This window comes from Physella acuta, unplaced genomic scaffold (genome assembly GCF_028476545.2).
Source record: "Physella acuta isolate Inbredline_101_S28 unplaced genomic scaffold, ASM2847654v3 ptg000818l, whole genome shotgun sequence".
NCBI classification, from domain to species: Eukaryota; Metazoa; Mollusca; class Gastropoda; family Physidae; genus Physella; species Physella acuta.
In genome coordinates, this window is record NW_026732336.1 from 172,924 (window position 1) to 200,204 (window position 27,281).

The following is a 27,281-nucleotide window of genomic DNA, read 5'->3' on the forward strand; positions in this document are numbered from 1 at the left end:
GCGGCTACACTCGTGAGTATTTATGGAGTAGGGTAGATCTGATCAGCCCCACTAGACTATATTCAGACTTCAGGGAGCGATCGCTTTACTTCAAGATGGCTTGTCCAATAATCTTCTTCTGCATTGTTTTCTTTTGTCTTTTTCGACTAATGCCGGCTACGACTGACATTAACCATGGCAAAGACATAATTGCAAAGGTGATTTTTAACTATTTATTCTTAGTATACATACCATTGTTAAATATACATGACACTCTCAATTTCGTTTCGCCTTTTCGTATCTTAGCTAAATCTATGTCAATATGACATCTTTTAAAACCGATTTTTTAAAAAATGTTCTACGTCAACGGAGTTTTTAATACAGATTTATATAAAACTTTCCGTCCCGGTCAGGCAATGCGCTAGCCATTAAAAGAGCAGCCGAATCACAATTTAAAGGTTTATTGTTTTAATGCTACTTCGGTTTCATCAAACATCAGATGCTATAAGTCAATAATTTATTTTACATTTTTACTTTCTCGTATATACGTAGTATAGAGAAAGTATTGTAATCGTGCAAAAAAAAAATCGAGATTTTTACAAATCTCGACGTTTTACACCTCACTGATACGGAAAAACATAATTTTGCAATCTTGTCCGTATGTCTGTGTGTGTGTGTGTCTGTGTGTGTGTCTGTCCGTGTGTAAACACGATAACTTGAGTACCGTTACAGCTAGGTTGATGAAATTTCATATATAAGTATTTTATCAAAATCGTAGATCCGTATCAACTTTTGAGCGATTTCCGATAACCGGAAGTGGTACTTTTCCTACTTTGAATTTTTTAAAAGCCTATAACTTGAGTACTATTTCAGATAGATAAATGAAATTTCACATGTAAGTAAAAGATCTAATTCTCTACCTTCTGTTAAATTTTGAGTAATTTCCGTTGACTGGAAGTAGTAATTTACGCTACTTCCGATTTCTCAAAAAACTAATGTAAATTTTAAAAGTACTAATAATATTGCGCACTATTATGCGCTTTTTTTATTTGCGTTCACTTGGTGTGCAATTAATTTGTCTACGAGATTTTATTCTATTTTTAAAACTTTAAGTATTTAAAATGGATTAAAAATCATGTCTATAGCCCGAGTTTCCATCCCCTGTTATTTTATATAAGAATATTCGAGAAAGTTTAGGGGAGATCACTCCCGGTTTATTTAATACACTTTTCTTTTTTTACTAATAAATTCCACTATATGTCAATGTACATTTTGTTTAATCTTAAAAATAGCAACGCATTTTCGATGCTCATGTGGCAAATGATTATCTGCACAATAGAAATAGCAGTTATTTAAAATACCGTACTTGTTAGTTCTAATAAAAATTATTTGTATTCCTAATGGAATTAATTTAAGATCATTATAATGTTATTTATATTATGGTTTTATTTTCCTCTGTATATGAAAAAAGAAATATAGTGGCCTTTATATTTCAATTAATGGTAATCCAATTGCAGATTATTTTTAAGTAAAAAAATACCTGATATCAAATCCAATTTAAAGCCCAAAGAAACTATAATCTAGCCCATAAAAAGCAACTGTGAAAATTAAAACATTTCAAACTGAAAATGTTATGTTTGCATCTTGTTAAACGAACTCAATAAAACTTTATGTTTATCTAACAAATTATGAAAACTCAATGTCAATCTACACTAAAAAATCAAATCAATATAAATGTTTTGAGAAATTCAAATTAAGGCCTAGGCCAACTTAAACATTCTTCTTTAATGAATTCACTTTCCAGATCAACTCAGCCTAAATTAAAATTAATAATACTTAAACCCAACTCAACCTTAAAGTCTTTTAAATATTACTTTAATCACTATTCGAGATATATATGAGACGATTCCAGATATATATGCAACCATCCTAATATATAAAAGCCTATGTGCGCACTTCTCTCTGTCCGCAATATTTTTTGGCTACGTGATCAACATGTTCAGCGATACATGGAGAAATTAGAGATTTTGGTTGAAAATAATATGGTGGACGGTATAAATGTATAAACTAAATTTTCTTTAAAAAAGGAAAATAAAAATAAAAGCATATTCGAATGTAGAGACACATTTCTATTAAAAACCGTTTACTGTCGTGACAAGAACGCATTAAACAATGACGTCACATGTCATATGTTTACACTAAGGAAACGAATGGCGTCATCTTCCAATTTTAGAATATAAAGAAATAAACTATTTCATTAAAATTTTATTTAGGTCTACGTACGCTATGAAATTTATACAATCCTTGATTATTTTATATACATCTTTGTTGGCTTAGCTATGGAATTGGCTAATTTGGGATAAAATGTAATTTGAAATTGAAATAATAGGGCCTATTCGCGTAACTTAATTTTCTAACGCGGACTCTCTATGTCAACTACACCACTAAGTTTATATCTATTTAGGACTTCCCAGATAGCTGAGTGTTTTTACAAGCTTTTATTTTACTCACTTCCTCGTCAGTCTGTCGTCAGTCTGACTGTCTGTCTAGATCGAAACGGCCGAGCGAAAATACAGGCACTTTCAACTGACAGATACGATTCGTATTCGGAACATGGGTCAAGACATGAAGACAATGCATCATGACATTAAATTTGACTTCATTGGATGCCTAATTAATTTTTTACCAAATTAGTAGGCAGTTCTATCCAACTACTCCACAGGCGTCATCAGGTTCAATAGCGCGTCATCATTTTCAATAGTCGAACAATTGTTTTTAGTCATGTAACTCTATTGTAAATAAAAACATGTAAAGTACTAAAAAAAAATGTCATAACATTTTTTTCATAAAAAAACGTTTTTATTCAAGCTTTTATGTACTAATGCACTAAAAAGTTGAAAATAAATTATAGACTACTATTTAAATAACTATAAAGAAATGCGTGGGTCACTTCAGTATCTATTGGAAACCTTTACTAATATTTAGGAAGAGACCGACGCTTTTCTTTATAGTTATTTAAATAGTAGTGTATAATTTATTTTCTCCTTTTTATTGCATTATTACATAAAAGCTTGATATTAAAACGTTTTTTTATGAAAAACATTTTTCGTAATCTTAACAATGTTTCATTTCAATGCTCCTGATCAATAAAATGTTTCTTTTCTAATTTTCCGATAATGACTTATTTAAAAAGCTGAATTACAATTCATAAATAAATATCTAAAAGAAAAATCGGGTAGCCTATTTGTAAGGAGAAGAGAGCTAACAGTCACCACAATTGCCCTTGTAACGGGTACCGATGGCAAGTGAATACTATTTTTCGAGGGTTAAGAAAATTTTTTTCGATATAAATTACATTGTTTTAATTATGTCAAAGAGGAAAGCCTCAAAATGTTTGGTCTACAATTTAACTATTTGAGTTTACATATTTTATATGACATAATTAATGATTAAGCGAAACATAAATTTCATTTCAAACTAAACAGTTGGCGGTTGTCAAAACCAAACTTCAAACAGCAAGCACAGAACTTAATCAAGCTCTTTCGAACATGGAAATACTTCAGTTAGAGGTAGTTATGTCATTTTTATATCATTGTTTTATCAGTTTTTATCACGCTCTTCAATGCATATTTTACGACTGCATCTAACTTCTGAATACATTGAGACATAAAAAGCGGGAGTGATCTCCCCTAAACGTTCTCAAATATTCTTATATAACACTTCCGGAGATGACACCTTGCGATATCGACATGATTCTTAATCTATTTTTAACTAAGTAAACTTATTAAAATAGAATAGAATCTCGCAGAAAAAAAGAATTGCGCATCAAGTGAACGGAAACCCTATGTGTATAATAGTGCGGAATATTCATGTCATGTCATCATGTCATGTTTGCCTGTCGTCCCTACTGGGACATAGGCCGCTGACAAGAGCTTTCCAGACGTCTCTGTCCAGGGCTAGTCTCTCCAACTGTCCCCAGGGTGCGGAATATTAGTACTTTATAAATTCATATGCGTAATTTCAATAGTGCAAATTACTACTTTCGGCCAACGGTAATTACTTAAAAATTGACTCAAGGCAGCGAATTAGATCTTTTACTTATATTTGAAATTTCGTTAATCTATCTAAAATATTATTCAAGTTATAGGCTTTTGAAAAATTGAAAGTAGAATAAGTTCCAATTACGGTTATCAGAAATCGCAGAAAAGTTGATACTGAAGAACACATACATACGAAAAGAATTGCAAAACTATGTTTTTCCGACTCAAGGAGGTGTGAAACGTTGAGATGTGAGAAAGATCTCGATTTCGATTTTTGCACTATTACAATACTTCCTCTATACTCCGAATTCGAGAAAGTAAAAATGGTGTATAAAATCGAGAGGTACACAGCCAGAGGCGTATCCAGGTTTTCGTTGTAGGGGGAGCGAAAAGAGCAAAAAAAAGGCGTCGAATTTTTAACACGTTCTATATACGTATATATATATATATATATATATATATATATATATATATATATATATATATATATATATATATATATATATATATATATATATATATATATATATATATATATATATATATATATGTAAAATTACTAGCTGTATGTCATTACTTCGCTATGATGTGAAATAAAGTGAAAGTAGCACTCTGAAGAAATAAGAAAAAACACACAATGTAGGCCGACAAAACAAAAAATTGTATCAATCTAAACAAAAAAATATATATATATACACACACACTACGACCAAAAACAATGAACGTAACACAATCTGTTTTGTAATTCTTGTAAAAACATTCTTACATAAATAATTCCTGGGAAATTATTTAAAACAAGTGAAATAGGGGAAATAGTCACTCTCTTAATATAAATATGTATATATCTACATATTTTTTTTATAAATGTCAAAACAAATAAATAATTACTTAAGAATATAATGAAATTGTTTAACACTATTCGTGTTTACAAAATGTTTTTGTCTATAATCAGAATTTAATATATCGTCATCATAAATGCTAAAGTATTACAGCATAATGAAAGTTTTTAAAATCAGAGTTGGTATAAAACCACGCTTTTCGTTTTAATAGAAGCACATTCGGAATAACAGCCTACATTTAACTAAATATTGGTCTTTTAGTTCAGATCATATATTTTAATTAACTACTGCTTCTTTATGTTCTTTAAAGATCATTTTTTAACATAGTATGGGTTAGATCTCTGTATTGTTCACACACCTTTTTACTGGTATTTGCAAAACCAATATTCACAGAGTGTTGTGTTTAAAAAGCTAATTTTCTGGCGGCATGGTACTTTGATACATCATTACGCGTTTTTCTACATGTACTTAACAGATCAGTTCGGGGTGGGTTGGGGGGAGGGTGGGTTCAAATTCATTCACTAATTAACTTTAGGTCAATTATCCAACCCAGTGTATACCTAGGTGTGACATTGATGTCGCTCTACACAATTGTGGTGGTGAGGTGTGTGTGGGGGGGGGGTAGATAACCAACTCCGAGTGAACATAGCGTCAGTTTTTAGATGACTGTTCTAAACATACATATATATTACACAAAGATATATTACACAAATATATATTTCAGAAATAGATTTAAATAAGTAGCAGTGGTATTATGACAATATTTTTTTTTACAGAGGGGTCCATGTGGGAGGGGGTTGTAACTGTTTCATATAATTTCTTCATCGTGATGACGTTGTTGACCTTGTCAAAATTTCCCCACCACTACGCAGTTTGCTCATAAGTAAATTTAAATAGAGGTGCCACATCAGTTGTATTTGTTTCTGTATTGTAATTTTTTAAAATTAATCACACGATTCAAACTGTATATATAAAGTAATTATGTGTGAAGTTTTATGTATAACATTTTCTAATTCAATTATTCGTTAGCAAATAAATTATACAGTTGCCTTAAACTTAACACCCCTCTTGCCAAGTGGTACTACCGTAGAGATTTTTTAAACATTGCAATGCATCGTAATGGTTATTTTTATAATGGCAAACTGATGCAGCTATTATTACGTGTTGTAAACGTAGACACTACTAGACTAGTACTATAATGTTTAATTTCTGCATGAAAAGAAATCTTGTGATTTACATAGATGTGCCGACCAAAAATATTTTTTAACAAATATCATTGTTTAAAACTTTGAGTTTAAAAAGTTTCCAAAAAGGCGCCACTTTGCTGAAAATGGCCAGAGGGGGAGCGGCCGCTCCCCCTGCTCCCCCCCCCCCCTGCGTACCCTACTGTACACAGCGTTTTTACGCGATCACTCTTTCAATAGAGAACAATTTAAGATAGTCTTAGCTCATTCACACATTAAGTTTACACGTTGTAGACTAACGGGCATCATAGAAAAGTTTTATTTCTAAAAACAGACTTTTTAAAAGGCCAGCCCGAAAACTTTTGTTTTTCCAGACTTATAAAAGTCTAACATTTACATGATTAAACATTTTCCAGACTCCCAGGACCCCCTCCCCCCCCCCCCGACATTACCCCCGGAGTAATTACCCGCTGTCAATTACCCCGCCCATTAGGACATTACCACCACGGACATAGCGTTAGACTACAGCAAGGGTTAGGGTTAGGGGATAGGGATAGGAATGGGGTTAGGTTTTAGGGTTAGGGTTAGGCTCAAGGTTAGGGTTAGGGTCAGGGCTAAGATTAGGGTTAGTGTTATGGTCAAGTTTAGGGTTAGGGTCAGCGCCAGGATTAGGGTTAGTTTTATGGTCAACAATGTCTGGAGTTGGTTTTGGGTTTGTGTTAAGTTATAGGCTGAGGTATATGATTAGGTTTTGGTCTTTTTCTTAAGGTTAGGATTAAGGTAATATATAGGTATAGAGTTTGAATAAGAGTTAGGATTCTAACTTGAGGGGGGGGGGAACTTAGGGTTAGGGTTAGTAAAGCCTAACATTTACTATTCACGCTGACCACGCAATGAGTAAAATTTTTATAAAATGAGAATTAAAGTAAACAGAGATTCAGGTCGCGAACCCAAGGAGGTGCAATTTACAAATGTTATGACTTTTAGTAGTCTAAGGCATGGGTTCCCAAGAGCTTTCTGGGGGGTCGCCAAATGGTAGACTAAACTCTAGCAATGAATAAAAAACATAAATATTTAGAAAAAATATTTGAAATTCAGCATTACTAACATCACTGGAAATCGAATAGAGAATAAACAATTTGTACTGTGCAAAGTTGTTCTTAGTCAGGAGTCTATGAAAACTTCCAAACGTCAATTTGAGACGAGTCATTCGGAACACACCAAAAAAGATATGTAGTTCTTTCGTCGGCATGAAGCTAGTTGCAAACGTCAGAGACTTGATCGAACAGAACTTTTTTTTACCAAGAAAACACAGCATTAGTGCAAGCATCATATGAAGTAGTATTAGAAATTGCTAAGCAAAAAACCTCTCACACAAAGGAGAAAATCTCATCAAACCATGTATGCTGAAGATGGTAAAATTAATTCTTGGGGATTCCAGTGCAGTAAAGATGCAACACATATCTCTGTCTAATAATACTATGCAGCGGCTTATATTAAAAGACAAATTTAGAATGAAATCAAGCTTTCACCATTGTTTGATTTTCAAGTTGACGAATCGACAGACGTGAGTTCGTGTTCGCAGTTGCTTGTCTTTGTGAAATATATTCATTCAGATGTTAGCAAATAAGAGTTGATGTTTTGTGAAGATATCATTGAGAAAATAAATACGTTTTTTGAAACTGGAGGATTAAAATGGGAAAACGGCTGTGGGGCTTGTACGGATGGTGCGTCATGTTTCCGTACGCTGGCTGTCAATAGGAAATGTCAATCGTGTTTTTGAATTGAAAGATAAAATCAAGATGTTCTTGGAAGTGCAAGGAAACAAGACCTTTTGATATACTTTAACGACATGGTGTGGTTGGAGAGAGTATCATACCTAGCATATATATTCGAACATCAACATTAGCGTAACCTGTTAAAGGAACGAATATTATCTCTTTTCATGATAATCTCTTGGCAATTTCTATTAAAGCTGCAAAATTGGCGAGGAAAAATAAATATTTGAAATACTGCCATGTTTGAGGAACTCTGCAGGGTGGTGTGATAGATAAAAATTTTAAAGGATTCTGTGCATCTTGAATCTCCTGACAAGGTACTGCGGCGTTATTTTCCCCGAGCTGAAAGAATAAGAATCTGCATCGTCACCCATTCTCTGCTTTCCTTAATGTTACCAGCATTGCCGATGAATAAAAAGATGAATTCTTAAATTTGCAAAATTTAATTGTTAATGCTAATTAATGCTTGTTAATAGATTGTAATTTTGCTAATCGTATTAAAACAGTTATAAAGAATAATTCATATTGAAAGTCTACTAGAAAATATTAATTTAGTGCTCATTATTTTCTTTACTAATTTCGACTTGTTAATTATATGGGGGTCGCTGGTAACTTACGTTTTATGAAAGGGGGTCGCCACTCGAAAAAGGTTGGGAACCACTGGTCTAAGGCATTTACAAGTGCACAAAAATTATTTTAAAGACAAAAATAAATGTTTAATAGGTTTCAGTTTCTGTTTGGTATGACAAAAATATTTGAATAAACCAGGCACTTATCATATGTGGTCTAATTTGTACTAAGTCGTTTGAAGTACACCAAACTCTGATGGGTACTTAACTCACGTTAGGGAAAGTAAAGGTGGCTGGGCATAGTGCTTAACACACTATCTCTTCATATGCCGAGGTCACAGAAACAAGTGAACTCTACTTCACTTGCCCTATAGACCGTCAGGTTTGAAGCGGAACTCTACTTTTTAGCGCAATTTCCTTACAGGAATTGCGATTATTAACTCGTCATTTCTGGATGGATGTGTGTCCGCAGCTTTAAGTCGTATCTCCTCCTCAACGAAGCAATATCGAGGACTAGTTCCAAAAGCAAATATGTTAAGCAATTTCCGAGGATGATTGTGGGCCCAAAAAATTCCCGGAATTCCTTCCTGGATTTCCCGGAAAAGCAAAAAAAAAAATGCAGTTTTTTGCCCATATCTCGGCAACCTGACCACATAGCGACTTGAAACATTTACCAATCGATTCCTGCCATAATTTAAAACAATATTGCCGAAGAAAGTTTTCAAAAATATCCTTTCGTTCGGTCACAAAAAATTAATTAAGGAAATTGCGCTTAAATTGTCACTAGACTTTTTATTAACTTGTTTTGATAGCATAACAAGGTATTTATTATTTTTTTATTGAATTAGTAATTTGGCAGCATGAAAAAGATTTAAATTACAAACTGAACAAGTCAAATGAACTGTAACCCTCACTCAGTGGGGATGCTTTTACCCACTGAGGTGTTGTGGTTAAGACGGGCTGACCCTGAGATTAAGTACACACCGACGCCGACAGTTGTTGTCCAGTACTCGTTTATTTATAGCATCGAGCCATGACGGCGATGCAACACAAAACGAACTAGCCAAGATAGACCAAAAGATCCAAACAATCCAAAAGACCAAAAGATCAAAAGATCAAAATAGAAACAGAAAACTGTAGCCCTAAAACAAATGTAAAATAAAAAAGTTACATTCAGGACAACACCACGTGTAAGCTACAATATACACGGGTACAATAAATTATGTTTTCGGCCAGTACAAAGTACTGCCAACAAGTACCAATAAGTAGTACTACAAAATAATATACTTAATTTAATACATCACCCTAACTAGTGTGCACATGCAGCACTAGCAGGAATACATAAGTATTTAAACAAACATAATTTATATATCTACACTACCTTCATTAGGTCTACATCTTGGTCCACAGACAGCAGCCTTGCGTGTGCGACACGACTAGGCCCATGTCACATGACATGGAACACAGGTAATTTCGCTCACAAAAGCATAAAAAAACGTCAACAGTTCAGTTGCAGTCCCACAGGGGCCGCAACCCAATGAATAAAAACTTCATAGTTTTATCCCCCTTTTGGCTGGTAACCATATGTGTTACACAGCCCCCCTCACAAATAAATGTACAATGGAATTTACATTTACATTTACATTTACACTCATACATAATAGTACTTAAAAAAAAGTTCAGTACACTAGTACACAGACATTAAGTCCTTTCAACTTAAATACATTATTCCCGGCAAACCGGTAGAGGCTCCAGTGCTGGTACTGGTCACCACTTGATGCGCCAGGTTGAGTCGCTCGACGGGTCGTCGTTGACGGGTTGACCTCCGCAGCTCCGCTGGTGGTTCTGGGTTGATCCAAGAGTCATCCTCGTCCGATGCCTCGTCCCTCGCACTCACCTCATTCAGATGTGGGGCTGGCCTGACCATCTCCTTTTCTTGTCCGTCCTGGGCGACCACCTCGGGCACGAAAGGCGTTGCCTCCGGCCGAAGTCTGGTTGGGACCACTACCTTGATTGTCAGTTCCTCACCTTCATCTGCCTCACTGGTTGGGATGATCTCTCTCCGTCGCTCCCCCTCCGCCACAGTGGGTTCAGCACTCGACATTGTATAGTCGGGTCGCTGCCAACCACGGCGGCGTCCACCACGTCGTCGGCCTCTCCTCCGGCGGCGTCTCCGACCTCTGCTTGTGTCATGTCTGTCTCCCAAGCGACGATCTTGCTCGCGCTGAGACTGACATTCATAGTGTGGCTGTCTACCCTTCTCACGCGCACCCTCACTCAGTGGGGATTAAGACGGGCTGACCCTGAGATTAAGTACACACCGACGCCGACAGTTGTTGTCCAGTACTCGTTTATTTACAGCATCGAGCCATGACGGCGATGCAACACAGTAGTACAAACGAACTAGCCAAGATAAACCAAAAGATCCAAACAATCCAAAAGACCAAAAGATCAAAAGATCAAAATAGAAACAGAAAACTGTAGCCCTTCATTAGGTCTACATCTTGGTCCACAGACAGCAGCCTTGCGTGTGCGACACGACTAGGCCCATGTCACATGACATGGAACACAGGTAATTTCGCTCACAAAAGCATAAAAAAACGTCAACAGTTCAGTTGCAGTCCCACAGGGGCCGCAACCCAATGAATAAAAACTTCATAGTTTTATCCCCCTTTTGGCTGGTAACCATATGTGTTACATGAACTTAATATTTTTTTTATATTTTTTTTTTGATATATCGATACAAATTGTGACTTTTGGCCGGGGTAGAAAGGTTGACACAAGGCATTGGGATAAAAAGTAACACAGTTACTACCGTGCAATGTAGTCACCTAACTTTAATTAAACCGAAATTAACTAAATCTAGTATTGATTACATTTAAAATATACTTTTTGAAACCCAAACAAAAACGGCTTTGCCAAATGGGTATAAATATTCAATCAATAGTCATACAATCACACAGAGAGAAAAAGAGACAAACATTTTTGTAGGGAGAGCAAGAGAGAGTCAGAGGGAGAGAATGTGTGAGAGAATGTGTAAGAGAATGTGTGAGAGAATGTGTGAGTGATAGTTAGAAAGAAAAGCGGAAAGAGAAATCCGAGAGAAACAAGGGGGGAGAAGAGTCAGATCAAAGACTAAAATCAATGACAGAAACAGTGGGGGAGAAAAGTCAGATCAAAGACTAAAATCAATGACAGAAACAGTGGGGGAGAAAAGTCAGATCAAAGACTAAAATCAATGACAGAAACAGTGGGGGAGAAAAGTCATATCAAAGACTAAAATCAATGACAGAAACAGTGGGGGAGAAAAGTCATATCAAAGACTAAAATCAATGACAGAAACAGTGGGGGAGAAAAGTCAGATCAAAGACTAAAATCAATGACAGAAACAGTGGGGGAGAAAAGTCAGATCAAAGACTAAAATCAATGACAGAAACAGTGGGGGAGAAAAGTCAGATCAAAGACTAAAATCAATGACAGAAACAGATAGCCATTCGCATGGGGTCATTGGGTGGACAGACAGAGGGAGAGAGAGAGGGAGAGATAGGGAGGGAGAGAGAGGGAGAGAGAGAGGAAAAGAGAGAGAGAGAGAGAGAGAGAGAGGGGGGGGGAAGCATTAATCTGATTTTGTCTTCAGCTTACAGGGTCTGAGAGAGTTCCAGAGAAGGTGTTCAACTCCACTTCACACCCTTTTGTGCACCTTCTGGAGGCTCGTCGATTTCATGACGTCACAGGCCTCACCTATGTGCTCAATTATAAAATGGTTGCGGGGGATCTCAGCATCATGTGGTCAAGTGGTCAAACAACTGACGTAGGTAGGTCAGGTCAAGAGTTCTAGTCTAACGATCAAAGATCTGTTCGTGTTTGGATTAGGGTTGGTGTTTTAGAAATATTATCTCCAAATTGAATGTTTAAATACATCCACATCCTAAAAGCCCATGTGCGCACTTCTCTCTCTCTCTCTCTCTCTCTCTCTCTCTCTCTCTCTCTCTCTCTCTCTCTCTCTCTCTCTCTGTCCCCAACATTTTTAGGCTATGTGATCCGTATGTTCAGCGATACATGGAGAACTTAAAGATACGGACTGTTGTTCAAATAATATGATGGATGTTTTAAATGTATAAACTAAATTTTATTTAAAGAATGAAAATAAAAATAAAGGGATATTCGAATGTAGAAATACATTTTTAATTATGCAACCGGAAAAGTGTTGATTTTTGTTTATTGTTGTTATAAGAACGCAAAAAAAAAAAAAAAAAAAAAAAAAGCAACGACGTCACATGTCACATGCTTAAACTTCGGAAGGTACGCAAAACTAATGGCGTCATCTTTCAATTTTATAACATGATGAAATGAACTATTTCATTCAAATTTTATTTAAATTTATAGATCTACTTATCAAGAAGTACGCTATGAAATGTATACAATTTTCTAGGCTAAAATGAATACAAACTACTTTAAAAAACAACATAAATCCCATTGAACAGCCGGGTTTTTAACGGAAACATTTTATTCTCTTAGCAGTGTGTATTTAAGATGGTGTTGTATTGACTAATTTTGTATATAATTTTGGTTATTCTAATAGGTATTGGTAGCACATGTTATTTTAAATGTGTCGGATTTTAGCTATTAAGTTTTTTTTTTCCTGCTTTACAGTAATATCGTTCAACGTGTAGTAAAACAGATAGCGTTTGGCCAATAACTGTTTTATAAAATATTTTTCTCAAACATAATAGAATATTTCAAATTTGTAGATATGTATCAACTTAAATAATTTTTTTAACAAAGTAGGCTATTAACATTTAATCTAACAGGAAAACTAGAGCCATCTAAATTATCGAGTTTAAAATGACTGAAAACTGACTTAGATTTACTGCGGCCCTATATAAACTATGAATTTTAAAGTACTTAAATTTGATAAAACACCTGCAAATGCGACAGAAAGTTGATCGACAGAAAGTTGATCGACAGAAAGTTGATGTTTGGTAAGGAGATTGCTCTGGTGCCGTGGACACCTGGAAAAATACCAGATTCTATGAAATGTCATATTAAGGGGTTGATAATTAAATGCTATATATTAAATGGACGCAGCAGCGTCAGGAATTAAAACTTTAATTTCCCCTGTTCTTTGATTACAAGCAAAAACAAACAATAATAACCTGTGGATAAAAGAAAAAAAAATCATTTAAAATTTATTTGACAGAATGTTCAAAGAGATGTGAAAATGAAACCATCTGTGATAAGTGTTAATTCAAGAGGACACTTGCGAAACCTGATCAGTCGAAAGAAGTTGATCTAACAGCCGTGTTTGTATTTACATATAGAACTTAACTTCAAAATTTTATAATTTCACATACACCGGGCAACACAGGGTGTAATGCTTAATGAGCACATAAATCACGGCCCTTTACAAATTCTTTTTTCCTCAAATGCAAATGCAAGGCGTGGCCGGTACTGCTAGTTTGTTAATTTTTTATTTTTTATTCGGCACTAGTCTAATATATAAAGTTGATTTCTGTATTTGGCTGTCGGACAGCGGATTACAAAGAAATAGAGAAAAAAATCGACTTCATCGCCATAGTATTAAATATCTAAAGTGCTCATCGTCTAAATTATACAAAATTAATATTGAAGGTTTTTTGAAACAAATTTAATTTTACAAACTAATGGTGTTAATTGACGGCATGTGCAGTAAAAAAAAAATAAAGAAAATGTATCACCATTTAAAAAATTCTATTTGTGTCTGAAAATTATTTACTTTTAGTCTTTTAGCACTCATTACGTACGTCCCTTGATAAATTAGGAAAACATAATTACTTCCCTTTAAAACGAGGGTTGGAGTTAGGGTTAAAGTGTTTCATCGGGAGTTTGTGTGAACATTGCCATGTCCATTCGGGCATTTGTCGCATTTGGGTAAGTGTCTATTCGGGAAATCATCCTTCGGGCAAACGGCGTTCGAGCTAGTGTCTTGAATTTATCGTAGACCCGAAGAAAGTAGCTGTAAAGTTGACACGAGATGTCTGCATTAAAAGTGGGACAAAAAGGAGACATTTAAAACAAAATAAAAAATAACAATAAAAACCCTTCTGTTATAAAGGTTAGCAACAATAATAATAAAACACTTGTGTTGATATGCGTCTCTCCAAACGATTATGAAGACTATTAAAAGAATTCTTGTGCTGATATACATATGTTGGAACGTTTAGGAAGACTACTCTCACAAATCTCATGTTGACAGATACCGTCGTACCTGGCGTGAAGGAAACCTCATGCACATTGCAGCCCACTGGCCAGCCCCTGACGGTTGTGTTCATCAGCATGTCATTCGGGTAAGCTACTCGAGGACCAAAGGTCTAAGTTAGTTGGTCAATTAAACATTTAGGGTAAGCTACTCGAGGATCAAAGGTATAAGTTAGTTGGTCAATTAAACATTTAGGGTAAGCTACTCGAGGATCAAAGGTATAAGTTAGTTGGTCAATTAAACATTTAGGGTAAGCTACTCGAGGATCAAAGGTATAAGTTAGTTGGTCAATTAAACATTTAGGGTAAGCTACTCGAGGATCAAAGGTATAAGTTAGTTGGTCAATTAAACATTTAGGGTAAGCTACTCGAGGATCAAAGGTATAAGTTAGTTGGTCAATTAAACATTTAGGGTAAGCTACTCGAGGATCAAAGGTATAAGTTAGTTGGTCAATTAAACATTTAGGATAAGCTACTCGAGGATCAAAGGTATAAGTTAGTTGGTCAATTAAACATTTAGGGTAAGCTACTCGAGGATCAAAGGTCTAAGTTAGTTGGTCAATTAAACATTTAGGGTAAGCTACTCGAGGATCAAAAGGTCTAAGTTAGTTGGTCAATTAAACATTTAACGGTTATCTATCAACCTTTCTGTTGAAGTAACCGAAAGCTATAATATGTCTAACTAAAATATCTCTAACTATAAAGCTACACTATGACTTACTATTAAGCCATCATATTTTTAAAGAGTAATGATTCATCTTTACACCTAGCGATTCATTGGGTAGATGAAGTAGCTCATACATTTATTGACCTCGGCATATAAAGTGATAGTGTACTCAAAACTATGCTCAGCCCGCTTAACTTTTCCAAAAGTGTCAGGTACCCATCAAACCTGTATGGACTCATCATCATCATTCCTTTGTGGCCCCTGGGGAGCAAACGGCTGCTACCACACATCTCCATCGGACTCGGTTTTGGGCTGCTCCCTTTATCTGTGCCCATGTGAGCCCAGCTGTGTTCGCCTCTTCTTCAACCGTTTTTCTCCATGTCTTCCTAGGCTAGCCCACCCTCCTTTTTCCCTGGGGATTCTAATTCAAAGCGTGTTTTGCGATATTTTCTTTTTCTTTTCTTAATATGTGTCCTTCTTCTTTTTCTTCTTTGTTCTTAATTATTAGTGTTGAAGGTGATCGAGATTTATCTGCCAATGCGTTTGAACTCGAGACTTTGTTCGAATTTATCAACCATGAGCTTTTTGCCGACTCGACCATGCCTCCAACACAATTAAGCGTTACGTGTCAACTGGTTATGCACCATTGAGGCCATTGACTCCGATTTCAGCCTGCTTTTCTTTTTGGATTTGCTTCCATAGCCTTTGTCCAACCAAGAACATACTACAAGACAGCAGTTGTTTAATTTTGGAGTTGTCTCTCCTAGAAGAGTGGTTGTCCCCAGCTAACGAGCCTCATCTGCCCGGGGGTTCGAACTCGAGACTTTTCGGTTTAGCAACCATGAGCTTTACCGACTCGACCACGCCGACCCCAATATGTGTCCGATCAATCCCCATTTACGGGCCTTGATATCTGTCTCTATTGGCTGTTGCTTTAAAGTTCGCCACAGGTCTTTGTTTGATATTTTATCAGGCCATCTTATTTTAAGTATATGCCGTAAGCATTTGCTTACGAATGCCTGTAGTTTATCAGTATTTGTCCGAGCCATAGAGCAGCACTGCCTTGACATTTGAGTTGAAAATTCCAATTTTGCTCCGGAGTGACAGGGCCGTGGACCTCCACATCGGACCCAGGGATGTCTTAACGTCACATTACCAAACCATGATCCGTACTAGAGACCTTCGGGCTAGCAGCCAAAAGCTCTACCAATCAACCACATTTTTTACCACGAAAAAAAAAAACCTATTTAAATAAACAAGCGCTGAAATATGAGCTATATTTTTTTTAAAAAGCGTGATGTTCTAGATTCGTCGTTTAAACTTATATATCTGAGAAATAAACACCGAATAAAGTTAAATAAACCTAGCCCCTGATGAGATCGTGAACAGTAGTTAATTGCCAATCGTAAAGTACACCTTGCTGATTGGAGAAATTTTTTTTTTTGAATTAGTAACGTAACCTGTAGCAGTAAGAAAATATTAGCAATGTAGACTTTAGCAGTAAGAAACTATTAGCAAAGTAGAATTTAGCAGTAAAAAAATGAAAAACAGGCATGAATCAGAAAGGCTATTGTTTTATTTGTTTTTACAAGCTTTTATTTAACTTAATTCCTCTGTCTGTCGTCAGTCTGTCGTCAGTCTAAATTGAAATACCCGAGCGAAATTACGGGCACTTCTAACCGACAGATACGGTTCGTAGTTGGTGTGTGGGTCAAAACATGAAGACAGTGCATTATGACATTAAAGTTGACTTAATTAATTACCTAATTGATTTTTTATGAATTAATTTAAATTGTGTCCAAAGTAGTAGGCTGTCTAATCAAACTAATCCGCACTATTATACACGCGTCATTACGTTCATTAGTTGCACAATGGTTTTTAGTCATTCAGCTCTGTAGTAAATTTAAAAAATTTAAAGTAGGCCTACTGAAAAAAATTTCCCATTCATAAAAGACGTTTTAATAACAAGCTTTTATGTAATAATGCACTAAAAAGTGGAAAATAAATTATACACTACCATTTAAATAACTAGAAAGAAAAAGCGTGGGTCTCTTCATAAATATTAGTAAAGGTATTCAATAGATACTATCGTGAAACACGCTTTTCTTTATAGTTATTTAAATAGTAGTGTATAATTTATTTTCTACTTATTAATGCATTATTACATAAAAGCTTGTTATTAAAACGTATTTTTTCATTAGCCAATATCGGCTTCTACGCGACCTGGACAAACTGTTGTTGAACTTACCTTTAGTAGTTAAGAATAGTTTCATGATTCGGTCTGTATGTTTGTATTACAGGGCGAGTTTATATATCGAACTTGAGCCACCAGCAGGAAACAGTACTGTGATTGAAAGCAACATCCCAACCCTGGATTTGTTTGTTCAGCCGGACAGAGACTTAGTGTACAAGAAAGGCAGTAATATCACCTTTAAAGTTAGTGTGTGAACATTGCCCGGTCTATTCCTAATATATAAAAGCCCATGTGCGCACTTCTCTCTTTGTCTCTCTGTTTCTCTCTCTGTCCGCAATATATTTTGGAAACGTGATCAGTATGTTCAGCAGTATACGGAGAACTTAAAGATACGGACTTTTGTTGAAAATAATATGGTGGATCTTATAAATGTATAAACTAAACTTGATTTAGAGAAGGAAAATAAAAATAAATCAATATTCGAATGTAGAAACATATTTGTCCCCTGGCGCCTGGGGACAAACTCTCAATTGGGTGCCCCCATATATATATTTTATATATATATATATATATATATATATATATATATATATATATATATATATATATATATATATATATATATATATATATATATGTGTGTGTGTGTGCGTGTGTGTGTAATAGAAAATTGTGATTAAATGGGGGGGGGGGGGGTTGGGGCGTCATTTTATTGATTGGTCGTTGGCACAAAATATCATAGCTACACCTCCGCCTTCCGATTTTAGTTGGCGAAAAAGTGCGCTCCCAGCGATTTTTGCCGGTCACTGTTTTTTAAAGGGGTAATAGTTTTGCAGTTACACAGTCTAGGTAGAAAACGGTTAAATCAGTAAGTAATGCCTCGTAGCCGTTAAGTTTCTTGACTTTGTTTGTAATTCAAAACTGCAGCTAAAATGAGCGTTTCATTTTTTTTCCAATCCATTTGGGCGCTCCTATGTCGGAACCCGGGGACATATGTACGCCCTCCGCCCCGCCCCCCTCCCCCACCCCTCGCTACGACTCTGAAAATGAGGGTGGTACCGGTTCGAGACACACCACGTTTATTTTAATTTTAATTATTTTTTTTTATAGATGTGAATGATAAAGTTGCCTGTCGGGACTTGGCAGGACAGGGGGCAGGTAAAGTACAGTTCATCTGTTTCTGTCTTCTCACCATATGAAGGAATAGTGTGGTCAGACCAATGCTCAGCATAAATAGGTGTTTTTAAAAGACAAACATAACATAACTACCATTGAACAGCCGGGTTTTTAACGAAATCATTTAAGTCTCTTAATTTTAAGCCTCTTAATCAGCGAGTACATTTAATATGGTGTTGTGTTGACTAATTATGTATATAATTTGGTTTTAATTTTTCTAATAGCAGGTGTTGATAGTCTATGTTATTTAAATGTGTTGGATTGTTTTAGCTTTTTAGTTATTTCGTTGCTTTGTAACTAATATCATTCAACTTTTAGTAAAGCACATTGCGTTTTGACCAATAACGTTTTTATAAAATATTTTTCTCAAACAAGTATAGTATTAAAATTTACAGGCCTATGACTCACGAAACGGGTACCGAAGGCTAGTAGATAATAACTATCATCAACTACTATGTTGTAGAGTATTGCTAAAACATAGGTAAGACGATGCTTGGTCATTTTAAAAATAACTAACTGGGAACTGGAGATTTAGAGGCAAAAAGTCTGGCGTTGGGGTGGATGTAGACGACAGGTAGAGGACCCATTTAGAATCAAAAGTCTGGCGTTGGGGTGGATGTAGACGACAGGTAGACGACAGGTAGACGACAGGTAGACGACAGGTAGAGGACCCATTTAGAATCCCGTAGACGCGGGAGGTGAGTTGTTTAGAGGAGTAGGGAGTCGTATATGTGTGGGCAGGGGTCAGCTAAAGTTGGGAGTCGTATATGTGTGGGCAGGGGTCAGCTAAAGTTGGGAGTCATATATGTGTGGGCAGTATTGTAGGCTTTTCCTTAAACCTAACGTAGGCACCATAAAGCTTACGGGATAGCCGAGGCTCCGGTGGACGCGCCTGATTCAATTTAGTCAACGACTGTGATATCCATTATATCTATAGTATATCGCACGCTTTATACGAACGTAGGAGCTATAGCGCTCACTGGATAGCAATAGCTGGGGCGCCGGCGGCTGCCCTTGTTGAAGTTTTACCGCTGAATATAAACGTTTTCGTTACCCTCTTTAACTGAAACCAAGTGCTTAGATAGCCGCTCTAGAATTCTGGTCGCCAAACCGGGTATTGACAAACATCGCACCCTCCCGTGCGCTGCCCATAAGAAATTTGTCTGATGAACGGTGTCCAACCGCATCCGACTTTTATTTTTTTATTTACCGTATATAAAGAAACATCGCACGCTCCTGTGTCGCCGCCCATGCGAAATTATTATTATTTTTTTTTTTTTGCAGAATTCTTCCCTGGAGTGTTCTAATTAACTCCCAAAGTTTCATGGCGATCGTATATTTTTATATACAGTATATAGAGAATAACCGAATCGCGTCCCTAACTGGGCGCCACCCCTGCGAATATGAATTTTTTTTTTTGCAGGTACCTCTCAGGAGTATTCTCAATAACTTCCCAAAGTTTCAATTCGATCGGATGAGAGGTGTAGTAATGAATCAAAGACAAACAAACCAACAAACAGACACACACACACACACACACACACATATATATATATATATATATATATATATATATATATATATATATATATATATATATATATATATATATATATATATATATATATATATATATACATATATATATATATATATATATATATATATATATATATATATATATATATATATATATATATATGTGTGTGTGTGTGTGTGTGTGTGTATGTATGTATGTATGAGTACATACCATTTTTCGCATTAGACTAACAAGTTTGTACAGTTCCCTGACTATTTTGATATCACTGGAGATTTCATTGATTTTGAAACTGGAGATTTCTGGGAGAAAACTGACCAGAAATTGCGAACAATTTTTGAAAGATTAGAACCTAAGAAGTAAGTCAATTTATTATAACCTTTTATTTTAAAATCATAATTAAAATCGTATGAAACCATGTTTTAAGACTGATACAAATGTTAGCTTGAGTGAGGTTAATGCAATTAGTAATGAAACAGATTGTGTTAGTTACCTGACTAGTGAAAGACAGCTACAGGTACTATGGACGTTAATGTTAAATATGTCTTGTCTGGGTAGTAGGTGATGACAGTGCTATTTACAATTAAGTGTATGCACGTGTTTAATTATTTGTAAAAAAATTAAAGCTTTTGATGCAAACATTAGAAATTTAGTTTTTATAGTGAAAACTTACAATTAAGCAGTAAATTTAAGGGCCCCTAAAAATTTAAGGGCTCCTGACTACAGTCCTCTCAGCCCCCCCCCCCCACCCCCATTAACCCACTACTGCTGTTTGGATCCAATTAAAGTTACCGTTCAAACCTGGCGACTTACGGGGCAGGTGGAGTAGATACAGCACATTTACAAAAAGTTTTTGATTTTACGGGTCCTGTGTAGGCGTGATCGTAAATATAACTCGTTTAGCCGACATTTGTTATCCAAATTATTCAAACATAACATTAACCCTAAATATAACCCTAAATATATCTTCTTTAGCCGACATTTAGTATCCAAATTATTCAAACCTAACCCTAACCCTAAGCTGTAATTAGGATTTAAACTTTATAAAGCTCTAAGCTATTTGAGATGTGAGGCCCTTTATAGGTCTAGCTACAATTGCTCAGTGCAAAACTTGTGTTGATTTCACCTACATAACTTAAACTTATGAAAGCCCCGAGAATAAAGTATAAGGGGATATGATAAAGGAATCATTTAAAACAATACAGAATAAAGATAACGAATTGGAGGATAGGATGAATGAATCATCTAATTCTAAAACTATAGAGATAAGGATAAAGAAGAAGAGAATAAGATAGAGTAATCGTATCAAACTTCCAGCACTATGCCCTGCCGCCTTTACTTTCCCTTATGGTGTGGTCAGCACTATGCCCTGCCGCCTTTACTTTCCCTTATGGTGTGGTCAGCACTATGCCCTGCCACCTTTACTTTCCCTATTAGTGTAGTCAGCACTATGCCCTTCCACCTTTACTTTCCCAAATAGTGTGGTCAGCACTATACCCTGCCACCTTTACTTTCCCTAATAGTGTGGTCAGCACTATGCCCTGCCGCCTTTACTTTCCCTTATGGTGTGGTCAGCACTATGCCCTGCCGCCTTTACTTTCCCTATAAGTGTGGTCAGCACTATGCCCTGCCGCCTGTACTTTCCCTAATAGTGTGGTCAGCACTATGCCCTGCCGCCTTTACTTTCGCTTATGGTGTGGTCAGCACTATGCCCTGCCGCCTGTACTTTCCCTAATTGTGTGGTCAGCAATATGCCCTGCCGCCTTTACTTTCCCTTATGGTGTGGTCAGCACTATGCCCTGCCGCCTGTACTTTCCCTAATAGTGTGGTCAGCACTATGCCCTGCCACCTTTACTTCCCCTATTAGTGTGGTCAGCACTATGCCCTGCCACCTTTACTTCCCCTATTAGTGTGGTCAGCACTATGCTCTGCCACCTTTACTTTCCCTAATAGTGTGGTCAGCACTATGCCATGCCACCTTTACTTTCCCTAATAGTGTGGTCAGCACTATGCCCTGCCGCCTTTACTTTCCCTAATAGTGTGGTCAGCACTATGCCCTGCCACCTTTACTTCCCCTAGCGCCAGTGAGACAGCCGCCAGAGCTGGGAACGCTCATTGACGTTCTACCGTTACAAGTCCGAATCGAGATCCGAACTCGAGACCTCCGGGTGAAACGAGAGTATATTTCTGTCAAAAATCATCCCACATAATATGCTATAAATCAAACTACTTATTTAATTTTTACCCAAATTAAAATAAAACAACCAAATAAATGTTAGCAGAAAAAACCTAAAACAAATAAACCGGTAGTGATCTCCCCTAAACTTTCTCGAATATTCTTATATAAAACAACAGGGGATGGTAACTGGGGATATAGTTATGATTTTTAATCCATTTTAAATACTTAAACTTTTAAAAATAGAATAGAATCTCATAAAAAAAACATTGCGCACCAAGCAAACGCCGAATAAAAACGCGTATAATAGTGCGCAATATTATTAGTACTTTAAAAATTTACATTAGTTTTTTGAGAAATCGGAAGTAGCGTAAATTACTACTTCCAGTCAACGGAAATTACTCAAAATTTAACAGAAGGTAGAGAATTAGATCTTTTACTTACATGTGAAATTTCATTTATCTATCTGAAATAGTACTCAAGTTATAGGCTTTTAAAAAATTCAAAGTAGGAAAAGTACCACTTCCGGTTATCGGAAATCGCTCAAAAGTTGATACGGATCTACGATTTTGATAAAATACTTATATATGAAATTTCATCAACCTAGCTGTAACGGTACTCAAGTTATCGTGTTTACACACGGACAGACAGACAGACAGACAGACAGACACACACACAGACATACGGACAAGATTGCAAAATTATGTTTTTCCGTATCAGTGAGGTGTAAAACGTCGAGATTTGTAAAAATCTCGATTTTTTTTTTTGCACGATTACAATACTTTCTCTATACTACGTATATACGAGAAAGTAAAAAGTAAAAATATACTCAATTAGAATAAATCCACCAATTAATTCCTTATTAAAGCAAAAGGAAAAGCTAAATGTGTAAAAATTAAAAATAAATTCACATATGATCGGTTTACCCAAAATAAAATAAAAACCACAAATTAACGGTTTACAATAATTAAAATAAATTCACAAATATAGTTATTGCAAAATTAAAAACCACAGCACACGTTAAAGGTTTACACAAATAAAAATAGAACCAGCAGATAACGGTCAACACAAATTAAAATAACGCAATGAATTAAGGGTTTGCAAAAAATAAAACTATCCACAGTGTTACAACGCCTGGTGAGGATTTGGAAGAGATTAAGCTTAAAACGGCAAATCATAGAATTAGTGGATTAATACATTTCTACAGGGGAAAACAGCTTCAATCATCTCTTATTAGTTTCATTATGGTACGTATTTCTCTGATCTTGTTAAACTTATTTATTAATTAAAGAATACACGTTACTCATTTGTTTATTTAAAGAATACACGTTTGAAGATGTGCCATTTTTTAGTTTTCAATCGACTAGTGCACAGCAGAAAAATAGTTATTGATGTCAATTTAGCCACTGCTGTCAATTTAGTCAGTGATGTCAATTTAGCCACTGCTGTCAATTTAGCCACTGCTGTCAGTTTAGTCAGTGATGTCAATTTAGCCACTGCTGTCAGTTTAGTCAGTGATGTCAATTTAGCCACTGCTGTCAATTTAGTCAGTGATTTCAATGAAGTCACTGAGTTCAATTTAGTCACCGATGTCAATTTAGTCACCGATGTCAATTTAGATCTACTTACCTTGACTTCATGGATTGAAATCTATACGAAAAAAAAAACATTGCAAGAATTCCCAGTTGAAAAACATGTTCTAACTTTTATTTAGCTGAAGAAATCCCTCGTTGTTCGACCAGCTGGTCAAGAAGGTCCCTTCCCACAGGGTTTCTTGCATCTAGTCATGCAGACAGGGAACAAAAAACAGGAGTTTGGGCAAACTGTAGCTTACTGCAGGTAATATGTCAACTGTAGCTTACTGTAGGTAATAGGTCAACTGTAGCTTACTGTAGGTAATAGGCAAACTGTAGCTTACTGTAGGTAATAGGCAAACTGTAGCTTACTGCAGGTAATAGGCAAACTGTAGCTTACTGCAGGTAATAGGCAAACTGTAGCTTACTGCAGGTAATAGGTCAACTGTAGCTTACTGTAGGTAATATGTCAGCTGTATCTAACTGCAGGTAATATGTCAACTGTAGCTTACTGTAGGTAATAGGCAAGCTGTAGCTTACTGTAGGTTTTAGGCTATACTTAGTGATCAATTCTTTCAGTAATTGATTATCTTAATGATCAATTTCATGTTTTGATTATCGTGGTGATAAATTTATTAGATTGATTATCTTATTGATCAATTTATTAAATGTATAGATTATCTTGGTGATCAATTTATTAAATTGATTAATTATCTTCGTGATCAATTTATTAAATTGTTTAATGATATTTTTATCCTTACTTCCACGATCCAGCTTTCCCAGTTGTGTGGTTGCGTGCGAAGCTTTTGGCGACAACATTACTGACGTCACAGTTAAGCAACTCTCTAGACCAACGCTAGGTGGACAGTCCGGTTTTAGCCGGTAAGGTCAAGGTCATTCAACATATACTGGCACGTCTTGTCAAATCAAAAGTTTTCACCTAGTGTTAGATTAAATGTCAGATATCAGATCATTGTTTAGCCTAGTCATAGCACCTAGTGTTAGATTAATAGTCAGATATAAGATCTTTGTTTAGCCTAGTCATAGCACCTAGTGTTAGATTAAATGTCAGATATCAGATCATTGTTTAGCCTAGTCATAGCACCTAGTGTTAGATTAATAGTCAGATATCAGATCATTGTTTAGCCTAGTCATAGCACCTAGTGTTAGATTAAATGTCAGATATCAGATCATTGTTTAGCCTAGTCATAGCACCTAGTGTTAGATTAAATGTCAGATATCAGATCATTGTTTAGCCTAGTCATAGCACCTAGTGTTAGATTAATAGTCAGATATCAGATCATTGTTTAGCCAGCCATAGCACCTAGTGTTAGATTAAATGTCAGATATCAGATCATTGTTTAGCCTAGTCATAGCACCTAGTGTTAGATTAATAGTCAGATATCAGATCTTTGTTTAGCCTAAAAATTAAGCTTTATAAGCAAAAGGGGGTGGGGTGGGGGGGGGGGAATAAAAAAAATTATCCGTTGAATTCATAGAACTATACGAATCAATTTTAGGCTAGTTTTTTTTTTAAATTAAAAACATGTTTTTTTAGTGTCATTAGGTACTCAGAAACTCGCTACAACCAAGGTCATTCAGTGCAGTTGACCAACTTCTCCCAGGGTGACCAATACGTCTGTGACGGAAGTAACGTGAACGGCGGCCATGTTTCTCTAACGTTTGTCATCAAAACTATCCGGAGGCTTGCCATTATCAAGGAAAACTCCACCGTTTCGCGTACTTGCTCTTCTGTAAGTTGTTATCTCTTCCAATGTGTGTCCTAAGTCTAGTCTGTTCTTTCTTTATCTCTTCCAATGTGTGTCCTAAGTCTAGTCTGTTCTTTCTTTATCTCTTCCAATGTGTGTCCTAAGTCTAGTCTGTTCTTTCTTTATCTCTTCCAATGTGTGTCCTAAGTCTAGTCTGTTCTTTCTTTATCTCTTCCAATGTGTGTCCTAAGTCTAGTCTGTTCTTTCTTTATCTCTTCCAATGTGTGTCCTAAGTCTAGTCTGTTCTTTCTTTATCTCTTCCAATGTGTGTCCTAAGTCTAGTCTGTTCTTTCTTTATCTCTTCCAATGTGTGTCCTAAGTCTAGTCTGTTCTTTCTTTATCTCTTCCAATGTGTGTCCTAAGTCTAGTCTGTTCTTTCTATATCTCTTCCAATCGAGCAGGAAGACATGCAGGACTGCACCTATCACGTGACTTGTGTGGTTGAAGGACGCCCACAGCCGAGGATTAGCGTTGAAATTCTGAGAGAAAATTGGAACACGTCTTCCCTGAGCCGTGAAGAGATATCTTACCTGGGGAACGATGTCTACCAACTTTCAGGGGAGGCTAGTCTTGATGGAACCGATGGGCTGAGCACTTCAGTTCTCTGCACTACAGACGTGCAGGATGAATCGGGTGAACATCAATTCGATGCATTTTACATTCCATCTCCTCCAATCTAAACGTGCTCCTAGGGTTTGTTGACATCAGGTTACAAACAGACAGACGAAGAAATAGAAACAGTCGTAGAAATAATTCAAACAAACTCATCACAATCAATATTTTTGACCGGGTTTTATTGGCTTTATGTGATTTAGAAATGTTATTTTTAATTAGCCTTCATCATTGTAGAATCCAAGTAATTGGCTAATGTAGGTTTACATATGTGTTTAATCATGAATGTACTTAATGTCTGCTCTATGGTGTTTGTTTCATTTATTAAAAACACATAATAATTGTTACCAAAGAAGTGCGCACTCAAGGAATAAATAACCGAATAAGTGCGCACTTTTAAGCACTATACTTACAACACCGGAACTATCGCAGAATGTACTTTTTGTGTCTTAATGTTAGGTAATACAAAGTTCAAGGAAGGCTACTTGCCTAATGACTAGGTTATTAGCCATTTCTCACAATTAAGGTAAGAAGCTCAAAGTAAACATTTGGTTTAAAAATAAAGTATCCCTTTTATTATTTGTATTGTCCAGTTTTTTTTACTGGTATTGCAATGCTAATCTCAACGTCACATCAACGTGATTTTGTGATGTTTCTTGACTTGGGTGAAATGTTGGTAATCTATAGTCTATAGTTTTAGGGGTAAAATCACGATATAGCGTCGATTATTATTCCGGAATTGTACAGCAGTAAAAAAACAGTAAAACCATGGCTTACTCTGTCGAGCCGTTCCGGAAACCACCGGAAATACTGTAAACCATTCTTTATTTGCCGCTTTATTATTTTTAGTACATAATGTTTAAAAATGTGCATGGATTGATTTTAGTTGCATTTCAAATACAGTTTAGCTAACTATTTTGTTTTTCTAATTATTTTAAGTGTATGCGCTA

At 35.9% G+C, this 27,281-nt stretch overlaps 2 protein-coding genes across 5 annotated transcripts in view; both read left to right on the forward strand.

The window, feature by feature from the left end:
- Window positions 1-53: 53 nt before the first annotated feature.
- Window positions 54-26,862, forward strand: LOC131951629 (uncharacterized). Of its 4 annotated transcripts, none has more exons than XM_059313968.1 (11): window positions 54-197; window positions 3,465-3,548; window positions 12,027-12,204; window positions 14,625-14,715; window positions 17,594-17,729; window positions 20,429-20,559; window positions 23,500-23,623; window positions 24,091-24,215; window positions 24,725-24,832; window positions 25,509-25,704; window positions 26,118-26,862. In XM_059313968.1, exons 1-11 carry the CDS (start codon window positions 96-98, stop codon window positions 26,397-26,399), a joined length of 1,557 nt encoding a protein of 518 aa, XP_059169951.1. In that variant the 5' UTR covers window positions 54-95; the 3' UTR covers window positions 26,400-26,862. The 4 variants fall into 4 exon arrangements, with proteins under 4 accessions (XP_059169951.1, XP_059169952.1, XP_059169953.1 ...); XM_059313969.1 differs by having other exon boundaries at window positions 26,121-26,862; XM_059313970.1 differs by having other exon boundaries at window positions 25,518-25,704.
- Window positions 26,422-27,281, forward strand: part of LOC131951631 (phospholipid scramblase 2-like) — a 28,614-nt gene continuing 27,754 nt past the window's right edge. Inside the window, exon 1 of the mRNA XM_059313972.1 lies at window positions 26,422-26,857. The gene's annotated coding sequence lies outside the window, so the exon portion shown is untranslated. The remainder of the gene's footprint in view (window positions 26,858-27,281) is intronic.